Genomic DNA, 18869 nt, shown 5'->3' with positions numbered 1-18869 from the left:
TGCATGGTGTGATTTTTTTAAAGATCACATCTGTGTAGGTGACCGTTGGCTTGATTAGTGATTTATGAACAACAGCTAATTCAAATTCAAAGATACTTTATTGATCCCCGAGGGGAAATTAGAATTCCAGTACAACCCATCCAAACATCCATCATGACACAAGACAATGGGGGGACGGGTCACCGAGGCTTTGCTGCCCACTCACAGGTGCTGCCCTTGCTAGATGAGAAAAGAGGCCACATTAGGTAAGTAGAGGGAAAAAAATTATATTTCACACTTTATCCTTAGCAGGATACAGTTTGAGATTACAAAAAACCTCAGCACAGAGCAACTATTCTTTGCTGGTTTGTGACAGACTTTAGAAATGGCTTTGCAGCTCTTTTCTTTCTTTAGATATCAATGACTTTGTTTCTGATTTGTTCTTTATTTCTTTAGGTCGATGTATGATGCTGTGATTTTTGAGATCTGTTGGCCTACTTCATGTGGTCGGACCAGTTCTCTTTAAGTGATTCCTTATTTCAACATTTCTGGCATTAATAAGCTCCGGATGTGGCAAGCAGCCCAGCTTTCTAAAAAACTGAATTCTGTGCCATCAAAGAGTGGTGTTAATTTAAACCTAAATAAGAGAGGCACCTGTTTATTTCCCATAGGGTTTGGTTGGATTAGATACCATTTTTGTTTCATAGTGGTTAGAAATCTGTAAGCAAAGAAATAACTTTCCACCCACAGCACTGTGTTTTCACATTTATTCTGCCTAAACACCCCCCCCCCCCCCCCCTCCCCCCTCCCCGGTCTAAGGCAGTGGTGGTGGGGGAGTAAAATTAACACAGGCCTTTGAGAAGTTTCTAGAAGTCTCCTATGTAAGTCATGCAAATAGGACTATCCTTGTAAATTTGTATGCCAATGATAGAAGCATTGACATGCTTTCTTCAGAGAAAGAAAAATACTGATGGTATTTATAATTTGCCCACTTCTTAATAATAAGAGCTGGTAGACATTGCTTCATTTGAAGCAGTTCTTGCATGTTGTGGTAACTGAATGTTTTAATCAAAAACTGTAAAAGAAAAACATGAAGCGAGAGATGATTTGATTTTTGTTCTAAATTACAAAATAATGTTGAACATAAAATTAACAATAATCTTAAACACTGATGATCTTAACAAAGCGCGAGCCCAAAACTGGTCTCAGAATATGAGAATTTAGCCTCATTTTTAGTTTCTCTTTACTAATGATTGCATGTTTTTATTGTTTCATAAAAGAAAACAACTTTAAATTATAATTTAAAATGGCTTGGATTTCTATTTAATATTTCTTATTTTTAAAACCATAATGTTTCCTCGTAGTTGTTTCTGATGAGAAAATCTAATTATCAAAACATAACATGGACCAAAAGCCTACTGGAGGTAATAATCATTGTATACATAAAGGCTTTAAACAAAAAAAAATACAGTAAGTCCCTCTTTCTTTCTTTTTAATTGAGAGTGAAGCTTCGGCTTGCCAGCCACACATTTTATTTGCTTGAAGCAAAACTGGCTCAATTTGTATGTTGAAATCAAACCTAAATGTCCAGATACACACATCTTATCTCAGTTTTTTGAGCTTACGTCTCAGATATTTGATGATTTAAATGTGCAATTTTTAATGCACCAATTTCTTTTGACTTTCCTGTACCTAGGTGGGCCTTTTGTTTTCACGGCACAAAATTTAACAGACACGTGTAACTGTAAGACAAAGGCAGTGCTGGCAGGGTTCCTGTGTCACATGTCACAAAAACTCCCCAATGTGTTCGCTTGTTCAGGGCAGCTATGGCTGATAGTAAAGGGCTTGTTCCAAGAGTGGTTTTTGCACTTCAGGGTCCCATACTGTCTCCAAAAAGTAGTTGTTCCAGGTGGCAGATTTAGTGGATATAAAATGTCCTGAACTATTGTGGTAAAAATGCATTATATGACCCTGATGTTCAGTTCTGCAAGATTAAAAATGGGAAGTCCTATCCTGAAGCCTGCATTAATGAAGTTTGAACTGGTTTCAAAAATTGTAGAAGAAAGTGGAGCAGTAAAGCAGAGTGGACTAATTTATACGTTTTGAAAAAGTACAGCGCTGTGAGTACTTTCCGGATGCACTGTATTGTTGTTAATTAGTCTTATTCTATTGCCTTATCCTTATGTCTTGCTTTTAATTGTGAGCCTATGTGGGGCAAAAAAACACACAAGTCAAACGTTTAATTGAAAAACAACATTCTGTTTGGCCAACCCAGCTGTCACAGCACAGATTTTTAAGTGGAAAAAATCACCTGTTTATTTTTATGTTGATTTTAGAGACTTCTTACATTTGTAATTGTGTAAAATCTCATCCTCAGAAGCAACTGTCTTGTAAGTAAATGTGAATTAATCTTCTTACAAAACCAGCTCTCTTTAAAATCTTAAATGGAATCGTTGAAGAAACAAATTAACCTCATGATGGCGCTAAAGGGCCACCTGACGATGACACTCGGAGCAATAAGTTGTGAATGCATGTGTTTTGTTTTATGTGCCTCTGACCATGGATTTGCCATTTTCTATGAGCACCCATGACGAGTCAGATACTGTTTTACAATTCATATCAGCCTAGGAGAACTGTGGGTCTGGGCTGCCTTGGTAATTTATGTGCGGTAGACCTCCTGACTAATGGTTAGTTATAAAGAGACTTTCTCTTAAACAGTTTGTTTTATTCACCCAAGCCTCAATGTGAATACCAAATAAAAAGAAATATGTAATTTTCAAGTCTATTTGCCCGCTTCATTTTTAAGCTTTTGGGAAAATGCCTGCATCAATTCACACTTCAGTAGTTCTCATATGTTTTTATAGGTTGTGGCTATAGCAACAAAGTGCTTCTGTAACATCAAGGGGATTATTTTAACAAAGACATCCTAGAAGTTTTTGTGAGCATGTCGTTTCTGTCATACAATTCACTTGCTTGTTAAGAGACCCTTCAACACTCGATTCAACCCTCTCAACTGGCCTTGTAATCCTGCATCACCTGGAGCTGGAGCTGATTTATTGCCGGAGGAAGCAGAATCAGAGCAGCTTTCTCTAGGGAGGCCAAACTCTGATGTGTGGCAAGTTTTGCTGAGGCACGCTCTTCTTTATCACAGCCTTAACATTTTACATGCCATTTTCAAATGGCCTTTACTCCAAATATTAGTACAGTTGTAGATTAATCTAGACTTTTTCTCTTATCATTATTGTTTGATTTAAAGAAAGGTCGGCTCAAAAATGTTTTTTGTGCAATGGATTATGTGGCAGCTGCTCCAAAGCATGTGTATGAATTAGTACAAAGTACTACAGTGTCTGGAAAAACCGTTTATACCCCTTGAATCTTTCTACATTTTTTTCAAGTTACATCCACAAGCTAAAAAATATTTTATACTCATTTTGTGTGACTGACCAACACAAAGCGGCACATAGTTGTGAAGCTGAAGGAAAAGAATAAAACTATTTATAAATAAAAATATGTAAAGTCTACTGTTTATTTATATTCAGCCCCTTTCACTCCAAATTGCCTAAATAAAATGAAGTGCAAAAAAAGTCCTCTAGTGAACAATGTCCACTTGTATGCAATTAAATCTCAATATATCTGTTTAGGGAAGGCCTTAGAGGTTTGTTAGAGAACATTAGTTAACAAACAGCATCATGAAGACCAAGGAACAGAGCAGACAGGTCAGGAATAAAGTTTTAAGCAGAGTTAAATTATAAAACAGTATGTCAAGCTTTGAACATGAAGCACTTTTGAATTCATCATCTGAAAATGGGAAGAGTATGGCACAGCTGCAAACCTTGCAAGACATGGCCATCCATCTAAACCGACAGCCTGCGAAAGGAGAGGATGAATCGGAGAAGCAACAAAGACACCGATGGCAGCTCTGGATGAGCTGTAGAGATCCATAGCTCATGCGGAAAAATCTGTCAACAATATAGGTTTTTTTTAAAGCACCCTGCAAATCCGGCTTTTATCGAAGAGTTTTAAGAAGTAAGCAATAAGAATTCCTGTTTACAGTTGCTAACTCAGGTAGGGGACAAAGTAAACATGTAGTAGAAGATGCTCTGGTCAGATGAGACCCAGGATTTAATTTTTTGGCCCAAATGCAACCTTGTGGTGGTGGAAACATCATGCAGTGCTAATGCTTTTCTTCAGCAGAGGCAATTAAACTGGTTAGAGTTTATGAGAAGATGGATGGAGCTAAATACAAGGTAATCCTGGATGAAAACCTGACCCATGGGAACTTAATACTTATGGATGCCACACATTTCAGTCTTTTATTTGTAAAACCTGTTAAGAACTGTGTATCATTTTCCTTCCACATCACATCTTGCATTACTTCAGTTGGACTATCACAAAAAATCCTTTCAGAATACGTTGAACTTTGTGGATGTTATATGACACAATGTAAAAAGGTTCAAGATACTAATACTTTTGCAAGACACCAACTATAATGTTATGTAATGAAAAGGGTATAAACTCAACATTTTCTGTAAAAAGTACGAAAGCAGATATTTTACATAGTGTTTTTGTTTGCCATTGTTTTTTTAACTACAGCAACAACAAAGCACCAACAAAAACATTTAAATATGTATGGTTTTGTTCCGTTTTCCGCAAGTCTGACATTAAAATCCCATAGGATATTGATTCATAGTATCTAGTTTGTACTGTAATTTCACTGAACAATTTTATTATTAATATAAACCAAATGTCTTTTGGCACATAATGCCCAATACAGGGTAAGCAAATCTCACTACCTAGAGAAAGGAATCGCGTAATATTTCTGAAGTATTCCTACATGCATCTGTCCCTAAGTGATCACTCAGTTTAGAAACATTTGCATTATTCAGTAGTGATGGTTCAGAACTTCTCAAGCCCTGCTTGGCGGTTCTGTTACTTTCAATGTTTAGTAGCTTTATGCTTAAAATGATAAAACTATACTGTGTAACTAATGTTTATCAATTTATAAAGCTGAAGGGAATACATTACCTGTCTAATAAATTATTACATTCACATATTTAAATAGATGAGAAAGATATTTCCTATTTCTATGTGCTCCAATTCATTAACAAATTAGCAATACTGTACAGCTAAATTCTATGAATAAATCAACATTAGCTACCAATTAAATCAAAGTTTAAATCAATTATGAATTGCATGCATTTTCTGACTATTAATAAAAGTAACAACCTAATAGCCAAACAAAGACATTAGAAAGAAGAAATGGAAAACAACTACTTATACTGATAAGAATTAAAATTAAACTTCTGTGGAGGTGAATTAATGTTCAGCAGTCTTTAACAGATCAAGCTCTAATGGTAATTCAGTCTTCATCGGATTTTCAAAAACCTCGAGGGGAAAGGTCCCCTTGTATTTATACGATTTCTATCCCAGATCAAATGGGAAAAGGTAAATTGGTACAAGTTCTCTTTTCTACATCTATTTTCTCCAGTTTCAGATCAGCAGAGCACCACAGAATTATTCCAACCTCATCTTTGATTGGAAACATCAGTAACACGTTGTTTGGCTCTCGGGGTCCCAGCAAACAGGCAGGGAAAAGGGACTAACTCAAAATTCTCTTTCTCTGTCAAAACAGCCCTGAAGCCCTAAGCACTGGCCTGATTTCCTCTGAGAAAGGAGGAGGAAATGAGATAAAATGGCTTACTTTCTAGCTGTGGCTAACAGAGGTTCCAAGTGAAGTGATAGGAAACACAGTCTCTTAGGGATTTCGACAGAAAAAAGTCTCTTTGCTTGCACTGCAGGATTAGACCAACGTGATGAAAATCAAACAGAAGATTTTCCAAAATAGTCTCAGTGGGCTCAGACAATCAGGCAGAACTTTATAGAGTGGCTTGGTGAGGGCTTGGAGAACCATAGGGTTAAAGTGGGGAATTTGGTAAGTCTCTCAAACCAATCAGTAAGGGGCACAATACTAGATATGATATATAATATTCTTCTAGTAGAGCTTGAATGACAAACCCTCAATTAAACTTTAACAAGAAAGGAGACATTTTTTAAAAAGACACCAGAAATCTTAAAAGGCATTTAAACCACAAAAACAGTGCTTAACAAAAACGTTAAAACATGAAAACTATCACTGCAACAATAGTCAACCATAAGAATTAAAAATCATCTGTCCATGATGTGTTCAAGGAAGGCCCCAAGCGCAGAGCGTAATCGGCAAAAATTTTGTTTTAATAATAATCAAATACAAAACAAGCAAAAAGGCATGAAGAGATGTGAGCGTGGCGAGAAGGAAAAAGGGAACAGTAATGAAAGGATCCAGTGGAGAATAATGAGAAGCAGAGAGCTTTAATACAGATTCAGGGCTGGAGAAATGACAACCAACCCAGAGGAGTAATCAGAGGAAATTTGGTGGCGGTAATGCACCAACGTGTTGTTTGCCAAGCACAAATAATCAAGAAGAAGAATCAGAGAAGATTGGGAGCCGCTGTGACAGGAGGAATGCAGCGCTGCTGAAGGTGGGAGGTAAATGGTTGTATGTATGACCTGAGAGAATGTAAGAGGTGAATTGTGTCAAATCTTAAGAGATCAAGATGTGACATGTAAACTCTTTGTAGTAAACTACCGAAAGATGAGAATATTGACGCCACATTCAGATCTGTTAATTGGCTGCAGTCAATTACTGTCAAACAAAATCAGCTCAGCAACACTTAAAAATACACAAAGAGATTTTACTTGTTTTGTATGACGTTAAATAAAACCACCCATTGTTCTTTTACTCAAAAATGATACTATTTATAACTACCTTCCATGAATGAGATAAAAGTTGTTGCTATGCTGTTGTCCCCAGAACATGACTAAAGCAGGACTGCAGTTGACCCCCAAAAGTGAAAAAGCTTCAGGGCTTTCACTTCAGCCTCTGATATATGCCCTAAAATACATTATTCTTGATTTGACTGATTACATTTAAATAACGTCTTTAGGCGTAAAAGCAGATGGCAGCTGCTGCAGAGGTACAGCCTTAAATAGGTCAGAAGATGACCACACATTAGTTTCTAAAAAGAAAACCTAGTCTAACTCCAAATAACTGCATTGTAGGTCTTTTCCAACATGAATAATTCATTTCCCAGCTGACCATGTAGCATAACTGAGTGCACGTGTATAAGTCTTTTACATCTGTTAATGTGTCTGCATAAAGACAAGATCAATTGCATGCAGAAGATAATGGTATCAAAGTTTCTTGTTCTTGTTTCTTTGTCTTTCCTTGAACTTGATCGGGTTGAGCCGAGATTAGATGACCCCTTGTTGGGTGCTTGACCTTATCAGGACAGCCTAAAGACACTTCAATGGGAATCAAATGGCATCAGTTAATCCAGCATTTTAGTAACAACCTGTTTGATGGGACTCTCTAGGGCTGGACGTAGAGCAAGCTAACATGGTGCAGTCAGACTCGTGATGCAAGCACTCGCTTTCACAGGAATGCTTATGAACAAAGGTGTAAATCACACTCAGAAAACAGCTAGTTTTTAGTGTCTCCTTATCAGTTCAAGTGAGAAATCAGAGGGAAAGCAATGTTATTGACCCAAAATTTAACTTTCATATAAACTCCTGGTTTTATTTAAGCAAATTGTTTAGAATAAGAGTGGTCTGAGCAAAGTACTAAGATTAAAACTTAATATTTCCTGTGACTAACTTTGATTATTATTATTTTCATGGTTATCGTTCTTTGTGACCTAAAACATTTCACAGGGAAAACTATAGTCATTCAATTATTGTTTCATATTTAATATTTATTTACATTTCTACACTCCTGCAAAAATATTATTCTTAAGTGAATCATGAGGAAGATTGTTAAATTTTTTTCTTGTTAAGGCCTGCCAATTTTTCTTGAGAAAAACATAGAGTCCACAAAACCTAAGAGCAATATATTTAATTTCTTACTACTCAGATCACTAATTCCATTTATTTAATAAAGAAAAATTGCTGACACATTTATCCCAGTGACAGCTCCATCTACCTAATGTGAAAAGATTTGAAGTGTCTTATAAAAGCAGGTAAATTAGCCCTGTGTAGGTGCAGTGCTGCTGGATACCTTTAATTTGGTCAATTATTTTATTTATAGTGTATAGTGCCTCCTACTGAGATCTTAATAAGAAACTGCTGTAACTGTGATGCAGCTGAGTGTTACTGAAACTAAATTATTATAAATAAATAAAAGATTAATTTAAATTGAATAATTCTTTATAGGCAGAAAGATTCATGAAAATCTTATTAGTTAGTGGAATCAATTAAAAAATAAAATTTTAGCATACTATTAACACATTATACAAAATGTTCACTATAAAAGCCTTTTCAGGAACCTTGAGCAATGACATTGTATGAACATTTCCTGGTGTTACCAGCAACCCCTCATAGACACAAGCCATTCCCATTTCTGTAATTAAATCTACAAAGCGCCAAACATTCAAGATACATAAAATTGACAAAGGTAAAATATGATCTTGGTCAAAAACAAGAAAGAAGATGACAGAACAAACATAAAAGACCAACAAAGAAAAAATATTTAAACCCTTAGAAAGCCTGGATACATGTTGGTCAGCATCACAATAAAGGAAAGTCTCTCTTTAAATGACACTCTCTTCAAAACAAATCTAAAGAAATAAGCAGTACTATAAAGTGTTTCCTATAATGAATTCTTTGTGACCTTCAAATCAAACTTAGTTTGTCTAAAACAACATGGAGATCCTCTAATTTAATCATTCTTTTGAGACCTTAAACATCTTCAGCTCTAAAGGAACAAATCAACCGAGTACAATGATTGAACCTACCTATTTTGCTATTGTAATCTATGTGGGTCTTCTCTTTGCCAATACATTTTAGAAAAGCTATTGTGTTCATTGCACACAAACTGCACACTTTTAAAAATTTGCAGATAAAAAAAAAAAAACCAGTATACTACTTATGTTTTTTAAAGCTTGCATCATATACAGTGTCTTGCATTTTGTCCCGTGACAGCTACAAACTTTGATTTATTTACTGGGATTTCATGTAATGAAACTAATGTTTATATGTGAAGTTATTAAAAACAATGGGGTTCTTTTTGGCAAATGCAAATATGAAAATGGTGACATCTATTTGTAGATCAGCCCACTCTACTCGAATTAGCAATAAATAAAATCCAAAATAAACAGTTGCCCTTCAGTAGTCAGTTTACTAAAAATGTCCACCTGTGTGTGATTTAATTTCAGTATAAATACGGTTGTTCTATTATCAATGAACAAACAGTATCACAAAGACCAATGAGATAATTCTACCAGCTTTCTGTGATGCATCCCATACAAGCACCTGCATGATGGCCAGGTATTTTGTCTGCCTTCAAAGGTTCAATGTGAAAGTAAACCCAACCTAATGATCTTTTGATATTCCTTGGCCAGTTGTAACTAAGTCTCCTGGACTAAGTCTCCTGGGTGATAACACCGCGTAACTTGAACACAACGTAAGCAATGCATCAAGGACTTAAAGAACAGAAATAATTTACATGACCCTAAATGTAGAGCTCCTGCAACAATGAGATGGTTTAGATCAAAGCAGAATGGCCCAGTCCAAGTTCAGACCTAGATCTAATTGAGAGTCTGTTGCAAGACTTGCAAAGTGCTGTGCACATGGGCTCTCCATCCAATCAGCCTGACTGAGCTTCAGCTAGTTTGCAAAGAAGAATGGGCAACATTTTCTGTTTCTTGATTTGGATTTGGCATAAATCTGCAGTTGTAATTGAAGTGGATGGTGGTTCCAAGAGCTCAAAGGGAGCTGTATACAAATACTGGATCCTTTAATTTTTTTTAAATAATTGTAGAAGTTATTTACCAGTTTATAAATATCTACATCCCTCTGGAATAATAAATCCAAAGTTTACCCCTATATGAAATTAACAAAAGGTGTCTCACGGCAGCCTGAGGGGGGACTCACTTTGTATACCACCATCACTCTGTCTGCCTCCCTCCCATCTGAAGGAGCATCTTACAGGCTAATCAGGTGGAGCTTTCCATCCAGCCTCAGCATCCGCCGCCTCCCAGAAGAGGAGAGCCGACAGACGGTGTTGCTACGTGCGAGGAGGTGTCCTGTGTGCTCGTTTTTCCCCCCCTCTCCGGTTAAACATGGTGGAAATGTCGGATATGGTATGCCTTCTCGTCCCGCTGCTGATGTTTGCGGGGTCCACCTTTCAGGCGGAAGACAAGAGCGTCCGAGATGCGGAAAAATCCGGGAATTTCATGGAAGACGAGCAGTGGCTGGCCACCATTTCACAGTACAGCCGCAAGATCAAGCACTGGAATCGCTTCCGAGATGTAAGTGTTGACTGAGAGAGAATGCGGTGTGGATGCGCTGTTGGAGAAACGCTGCCATGTTTACTTCATCTTTCACACAAACTTGGTTCTTTCTGCGGGTTTACAGCCAGCCACACTCAGTGAACACGAATAAATAAATATTTAAAACTTTGATGCAGCTATTGGCATTTTGATTTCTGATTGTTTGTTTGTTTGTTTGTTTGTTTGTTTGGAAGAAAATGTTTTCAGATGAGTATTTTTAGCTTTTTTTTTATATAACTTATTCCAGGAAAATCTTGGTAGCCAAAGTTGGATTTAATCAGAAAACTTGCATGAGATAAAACACACTCAATATAAACACACAACATACTGCCTAGCCCTCTATTTCACTCTCTCACTCGCAGCAATGCTTTTCTGTTTCTAATATAAGCAATTAATGTCTCAGTTGTTTCTGCACGGCATTATGGGCCCAAACCATCATACTGCCCTTCATCCTTAGGTGTTTCACCTCAGAGGTGACTCCAGGGATTTCACAAGCAAGAGAATTAAGCAATTAAGACAGAGTGCACTCATTGATTGATTGATGTGCACATGCACCTATTGAACAGACGGATCTGGGTTGCTGGGATTGATTCAAGCCTGCAGGGTATGCCTGGTGACAAATTGCCATGTATGTGGACGTATGGGTGCTGCTCTGCCTCCGGCTCTGTGAAATGATTACTAATGATCCCCAACAGGATTTGGACAGTATATTGCAGCTGGATTAGGTTGCATATGGCCAATGTTAATTTAGTTTTAACTGATCCTGCGAGACTGCATTCTGCATTTGAAATGTGTTATTATTGGATTAGAAATAGAAGTTGCTGACGGTGTTTGAGAATGTTTGGGGTTTTTTTTTTCTTTCAGAGTGATTGTAGTGTCAGTTCAGTAAAAAACCTCCTTAAAACCAGGCCCTGAAACAAAGAGAGAGGTTTTGTTTTACTGTAAATACTAAAAGATTAACACGTTGTCTGGAACTGTAAGGAAGTGATGAAATTTTGTGGATGGAAAGATTAAATTGGATTTATTGTGGGATTATGATTCACCGGATGCTGATCTATATTTACACAGCTTTGATCTAAAATGTTTGCTTTACCAACAATGACCTTCAGAATTCAGCACATCTTGGTTGGCCATGCAACAAAGAAAGCCTCTACCATGTGTCGATGAATCTTGCTCCTTCTAGTACTAAGGTGCAGTTTACGATTTTTTTAAGAAAGGTTGTTCTAAAACAAGTCCAAATTCAAAATCATCATAGTGCTTTTTTATTAACCTTTAAGTCAAAGTCACAAGTGCATTGGGCGAAAATATACACAGAAGCCAATAATTATTTACATAGGAAATGAAGGTTGGAGGTGGTGCATCACCAATAATCTTCCTAAATGAAACACGGATGCAAGGATGAAATAAATTATAAGGTCTTTTTAAGTCAGATTAACTACCTAATTTGTGGTGCGGCGCTGATGATGTAGGGGTTAAGCGCGCAACCACATACTGAGGCTACAGTCCTCGAAGCAGCTGTCCCGGGTTCGAGTCCCGGACCCGGCGACATTTGCCGAACGTCTCCCCCTCTCTCTACCCCTCTTTCCTGTCTGCCTACTGTCAAAAAATATAGGCTATACTAGTGCTGAAAATATCTTTAACTGCCTAATTTGTGACAGGATCTCGTCACACTAGATTTCACGAAGTTAAAACACCACAATATTTCTCATGAAAGTGAAATCTGTCTCGCCGAACTCTATACTGTCAGCTGGTCACTTTGTCGGTGAAGAAAGTGTATATATCCAATATTATGAGTACAGATGTAAGAGCTGAGTGCTTTAAGCTTAACACCCTGTTTTACACTCTTATTTTGAAGTATAAAATGAAGTAGTTTTTGAGTCATTGCTCTGTTGTGTTGATATAATCAGCTTATAAAAAACCTCATTGGGTTGACTTACAACACTTGGTTACACAAGCACTGAAGAAGCCTCACCATCTGTGTCTGTGTGGCAGCTTTTTATTTCCTTGTTTGAAAAAAGAAGCAGCGTTACAGGCAAGATACAAACAAATAGTAAACACTGTGGGAATATCATGACTGACTAATCGTTATCTACTTCCACGCCTATAAGCAATAAGAGATATTTCAGTTTCTTAATGAGTCTGGATTGCATTTGATCACCTGTTGTTCAAAATCTAAAACCTTGAGACTGATCAGGCCGTAACTGGATAATTCTACCCTGAACAGACAGTCAATGATACTAATATAAACCACCTTTAGGCTATTCATGTAAACACAAAAAAGGAGCATTTTAATGCATTAGGATCATCTTAGAATTAGACATACATATATTCCACAATATGGAGGCTAAATAAACCTGAATTGGAATATTCCATGTTGATCAAATTCTTTAAAACACAGTTTGTAATTTTTTAAACACTGACTGTGAAAAAAGGTGAATTTTATTTTTACACCAAACATGACATCAACACCAATTTATGCAAAGTAAGACAGTGTATAATTAGATGAAGAATAATCTTTGCTTTTTACATCGTTTTCATTTATATAGAGCAGTTATTCTGAAAGGAAACACTTTACATGTTCTTTTTTTTATCATATTTCACACAGAACGTTCATTGGTGGTGCACAGCCTCTTACTTCCATTAGCCACGTAAGTAGGCCTCTGTGTCTGTGTAAAAAGCAGCCCAGTGCAAACGGGGCAATGGTTTAACTTTCCTAAAATAGCTTTTGTATAAACCTCAGTGAGGTTTTTGAGACCAGAGCTGTTTTAAGACAGTAAAAGTCAGCGGTGGTCTTCGTCCCTCTCTGACTAGCGGTTAGCTTCAGACACCAGGTCCAACTAATTTGGATTTATACTAAGCAAAGATATCGGATCAGTTACCTCCGGTGTGATATTAACTCCTTTGAAGGTTTAACCTAAAATAAAACTGGCATATCCCCTTCAAAGCTTCTCTTTCATCATGAAGATGCCACCTGCTCTGCTTTTCCATGTATGTGAGTTCCTTAACAGCACAAACAGCCCTGACAGCTATCACTTATATGAACAGTACTCCTTAACTTCTACATGTGCATTCAGATGTTTACAGATATGTGATTGCTGTCAATACTTGTGCAAGCGTATAAACAGGACTTTGATCCCGCTGCATTAAAGAGTGGTGGTGTCTCTGGTGATCATGAAGATAACAGGAAAAACGTCAGAGAAGTGAGTTGCTCAACCTCCCCCGGGAATCGCCGATGGAAACCACTTTGATTTCAGCTGGCTGCTGTAGCAACAGCATCCCCTGCACTGAGATGGAGGATGGATCCCTGGGAGTTTGATGACTCTATCCCCTTAACCAGCCCTGCTTCAGGGAGGGAAAGTGAAAAAACATCCTTTTGGTTAAGTTTCTTCAAATCATTAAAAACTGTGAACTTCCACAGCTAAAATAACACTGCTTATATCTTTCTCATTATTCCTAATGAGCAGTGTCTAACAGTAAATGAAATTAACCTTTAATTGGCTGTGCTTTTTCTTGGCCTTTGAGCTAAAAAAAAAAAAAAGAAAATGAAAGAAAGAAGAGAACCAGTTTAGACGTATGGCCGTGCCCTGAAGTGCAAATTACTGCCAATGACACAATTCTAAGTAAATAAATTGATGCTGATATACATATTCCTCTGAGAGATTAGAACTGGAATATTATAAATCTAAGTCTGGTAAGCAATAATCAAAGCCACATAACATGAAAGAAAAGCTCTGCCTCTCCCCGTCTCTCATGTAAGCACACAGATAAACACAAACATGCAGCACTGCGGACTGTGTGCAGGGTACACTGTAAATATTTCATATTTATTCTTCCACGGGATGTAAAAGCAGAATCAGGATAAGAGGCTCTTTCACTTCAAGTAAAAAAACCGCTCCCACGCTCCAATTCAATTTATTTCACAGGAAGACAAGGCGATTAAATTTAACAGTAACACTCAACAAATAATAATGGGGGATACCTTCAATCCTTTAATCTGACAGGTGCACTCAGCATTTCATTCCTCTAATGCACTAAATCCTGAGGAAAAAAAAAAAGATAAACCGGGCAACAGGAAAGACCTTCATGGGAAATGAATGCAAATGTATGACTTTATTCTAAACAATAACATCATTAGTGTCAGTTTGAATTTAAATGGCAGTTACAGTGATGTATGGTCATTTATTTTGTTTTTCCAGCATAGCATTCTTGAAACCAAAGGTTATTATTCTATTTATTTACTGTCGATGGCCACAAATTGTTTTTTTTCTGTGATTTCCAGTACAGTTTCTCAGCATAATATATTTAGGCTGCGACATTTCTTTTAGATTCTCCAAATTACTCTTAGACGTGAGTGTGTGACAGCATGATTGCTTGTCCTGTGTGTCTGTGTGTTGCCCTTTGATGGACCGGTGACCTGTTTCACCTGCCTCGAGGCGGGTGGACATATCACCTGTACTCACTGCATGAATGGATGGATGGATGGATGGATGGATGGATGGATGGATGGACCATCCAAAACCATTCCTTCCTGCACCTGTTCTCTCAGGTTTGTTGTTAATGAGCAGAAAAAACATTTGTGCATTAAAACAAAACCACCAGATCCCTCATTAGTGTCAGTAGATTCAGTGTGCAGAGAGGTGCAGTAGCTGAAGCTTTTCATAGTTGTTCTCTTTGTGTCTCTGCTCTGTTCTCTCTAACCCTCAGTCGGTCGTGGCAGATGGCCACTCACACTGAGCCTAGTTCTGCTGGAGGTTTCTTCCTGTTAAAAGGGAGTTTTTCCTCTCCACTGTCGCTACATGCATGCTCAGTATGAGGGATTGCTGCAAAGTCAACGCCAGTGACTGTCCACTGTCTCTACATGCTCATCCAGGAGGAGAGAATGCTGCAAGTCACTGACTGGATGCAATCTACTGGGTTTCCTTAGACAGAAAAGCTTTTTATCCAATTTGAATAAATGACTGAATCTGACTGCACTGTTCAATGATTAGGATTAATTGGAATGTATGAACCTGACTGTTGTGAAGTGCCTTGAGACGACATGTGTTGTGAATTGGCGTTATATAAATAAACTAAATTGAAACTGAATTATGAATTCAATGTCAGGCTGCATTTGTTTGGTTTACATTTAGATAACATTTCAATGCAGATCTATCCTCTTTTAAACCTTTAAAGCAGTGTTTTTTTCTTCTAGTCCATCATTTGCTTTTACTGGCATCACACCTTTAAAGAAACTGTGCTTATATGTTCATTCCTGTTTTTGTTTGTCATTACACTATGACATATAAAGCATAATTGTGGATAATGGCATCTGTAACATCAGAGCCAAATATTCCATTAAAGACAATCTGTAGAAACGGTAAATTATCAGCAAAAGAACTCGGTCTGGCTCAGCCACCCAGGGTTCCCTGATGTTCAAATAGACTGCCTCTGATGCATTAATAACATGGATGATAACAGCTTATCTGAAACCCATTAGTCTTCCTAGTCATGCTTTTGCACCAGCCATGAGTCATTTCTTATCGTATTCTAGATACTTTTTGCAACCTCGAACATCCAGAAACTTTGCAGCAAAGGCAGATGGACTGCATCTTAATCGTGTCCAACTGTTCTGGGACGGGTGGTCCATTCATCGCTGTTCAGGGCTTGAAATGACTAGCAGTGCCTCTGTGGGGTGTCTTGGCTGGTTAGGAGAGGTATGGTGGGGCTGTGATTGCACTGAAGACTAAAAGCAAACAGCCTCTTAGAATGATCTAAACCACAGCTGAAGGCACATGTGTTGTAAAGATAAGTTATGAATTATAGATTAGTTGGCAGATGTAAAATGACATTCTAAGCATCAATTCTATCTTTTATTCACCAAAACAACACTAATTATTTCATTAGCTTGTAGTGTAATATCTTTTTTATCTAAACATAAGGATAACTACTGTTCCCTGCAAAGTGTGTAGAGCACACAAGAAGTAAAGAAATTGAAGTGAAACAAAATGTTTTTAACATTTTAGCATATAGCAGGTAATACTGCCTAAGTAGCAGATAGAAATAATCTAAAAGAATACACCTTAATCTCCATTTTGTTCCTTCAAAACATAATATTTGGTATTTATTGGATTGTCACTTGAAGAAAGGCGGAGCACAAAAAAAGCTATGCTGCTTCTAACACATCAACATAGTCAACGACTAAATGGTTTTTCAGTAAGAGTATTTAAAGTCCAAAATACCCTGATTTACATATAACATGTTAAATATTATGAAGTTTTGTTTTGCATCATTACCTCTGATCTGTCGCTCATTCAAAGAAAATCTGCATTTGTTAATGACTTGTGTGACAATTCTAGTGCTCTTTGGCCGCTCTTGGTTTGGTCCTTAGCAGCTGCTTTGTTCTTTTGTGCTGTAGGCCCGCTTTGACTATCCGTAGTAAAAATGTGATTGAATTTTAATCGAGTTTGGGGTGTTATGTGGATTCACATGAAGAATGCAAAACCTGACATAGCAGTAGGTCCCATTAAGTCTTTAGTCACAGCAGTTGTCCCTACCCTTTCTGCCGTTTGGCCTGAAGCCAAACAGACTTATTCCAAAATAGATTTGAGTATTTCTAGCTGTTTAGAAAAATGTGCAAATTTCTTTTTTTTGACTAAAGCTTATTAAGTATTTTATAAGCATTTACACAGATGACCTAATATTTTGTTGAAGAAATGACTGAGTCTCAGGTCTTCTTGGGTAAATCTCTGCTGGCTTGGCGCACCTGTTTTAGGGTATTTTTTTACCCCATTCTTTCCTGGAGATCCTCTTAAGCCCAGTCAGGTTGGAGCGGTAGCGTGGGCAGACAGCTATTTGCCAATTTGGATTTTACTCCAAGCTCTGCTTCTGAAGACACTTCTTTCTTATCTTGGCTTTGTAGCTCGGGTCATGAGACTTTTCGTTAGCGCAGAGCACTCTCAAGCAGACTTTCTTGAAGAATCTATATTCGGCTGTTGTCAACTTACTCTGTATGCAGACTGGCCGCCCAGTTCATGCTGCAGAAGATACATCTTAGCAGCATGATGCTGCCACCACCTTGCTTTACAGTAGGAGTGTTGTTATTCAGATGATGAGCTGTACTTGTTTTTCTTCCTAACATGAGGCCTGGATTTCAGGCCTCAAAATTGTTTTCAAATCGATTTTAGAATTGGCAAGGCATGCAAGACATAAGCCTTAATGTAACAAAACGTGGAAAAAACTATACTGGGTTTGAAGTTTCAAAGCAGAGCTGTTAGAAATAATCTGAAATGTGTCAAACAGTCTGAGCTAGCATTTTATTACAGTAACTTCAAACAGGACAACCCCATCAAGCTTAGGAAAACATACAGTTAACAATATTAACAGAAATAAATTAGTTATTTAGGACATTTTGGCACAAACTACCAGTAAGTACCAAATATTTGGTGATTTTCTACAAAATGTATAATAAGCATAATATGTATAATTTAAAGTGGAAAGTCAAAGGAGAGTTGTGTCTGGAGTTTTTACCCTGCTGCTGTTGGTGGAAGAGGTCACTGACATTGGATAGAGACTTGGCAACCAGTATTAGATGGAGACTGTCGGAATAAAAAAAGGCTACATGAAAGCATGACAGAGGAGTGAAGAAACAAAATGAAAACATGCTGTGGAAGTGAGCTTTTTCAGAGTACACTTGGAAGACCGTTAGCCAGAAATGGAAAATAATGAAAATATGAGTGCTGCTGGGAATAAACTCAGCTTGAAATACAATCTATTCATGAGCAGGTCTTTTCAAGACTTTCTTTATCAATCTAACACAAAAGACAATGATGTCTACTGGTTAAACAACATGAAAATATAGTTGATAAATGAAAGATGAAAAATATCTACTGAAACATGTCTGATTATGTCTAAATGTGGGACAGAAAGATGGTCAAGGTTGATCAAATGGCCTATAAAAGCCAGACTTTCAGCATCTTTGTCTAGTCTAAATTTAGGACATATGGGCAAAAATAAAGTATTTTTCTAGGCTAAAAAAAGACAAGGACAAGCCAACCTTAAATAGGCAGAAAAGAGACCATGGATATCGAGTTTTTGGAGGTTTGTTACGATTTGTTTGTGTTTGTTGATTCTTTGCAATATGATGTATCCAAACTCTACTAAAATCTCAATAAATGTTATTCCCAGTCTGCTGTTCCTCAAAAGGAGCCAAATTTAGCCCTCTTACTGTTGCTCTATTTGAGCCTCTTATTCAGTTAACTTCTTATAGCCTCCTCTCCCTAAAGTCGTGGGGCCCAATTCTCATCCTTCATGTATCTCTCACCTAGGCAACTCCATTGATTTTCCATTGTCATACAAGTCTTGTTTTTCCATCGAGCTTGGTGTCTCCAGTGGAGTGTGAAGGTTCTTGCTGTTTGTACCTGATTCTCTTGTGAGTTGCAGACTGTTTCCTTATCTCCCACACGGGCCCTGAGAGGCACAAGGGTCTCCGTTATTTATAGACAGTGAGTACAGGGGCCTGCCTGAGTGCACAGACATTTTGTGGGACAA

General features: G+C 37.5%; 1 protein-coding gene across 2 annotated transcripts in view; it reads left to right on the top strand.

Moving 5' to 3' along the window:
* Positions 1 to 9976: 9976 nt before the first annotated feature.
* spock2 (SPARC (osteonectin), cwcv and kazal like domains proteoglycan 2) overlaps positions 9977 to 18869 on the top strand; it is a 40114-nt gene continuing 31221 nt past the window's right edge. Inside the window, exon 1 of one of the 2 annotated variants that reach the window (XM_047352519.1) lies at positions 9977 to 10322. In XM_047352519.1, coding sequence (XP_047208475.1) covers positions 10134 to 10322 — 189 coding nt within the window. In that variant the 5' untranslated portion in view covers positions 9977 to 10133. The remainder of the gene's footprint in view (positions 10323 to 18869) is intronic. The other variant, XM_047352518.1, reaches the window with a different exon arrangement.

Source organism: Girardinichthys multiradiatus, chromosome 22 (genome assembly GCF_021462225.1).
Source record: "Girardinichthys multiradiatus isolate DD_20200921_A chromosome 22, DD_fGirMul_XY1, whole genome shotgun sequence".
Lineage (NCBI taxonomy): Eukaryota > Metazoa > Chordata > Actinopteri > Cyprinodontiformes > Goodeidae > Girardinichthys > Girardinichthys multiradiatus.
The sequence above is the reverse complement of the archived record's forward strand: the minus strand, read 5'-3'. Positions and strand labels throughout refer to the sequence as shown.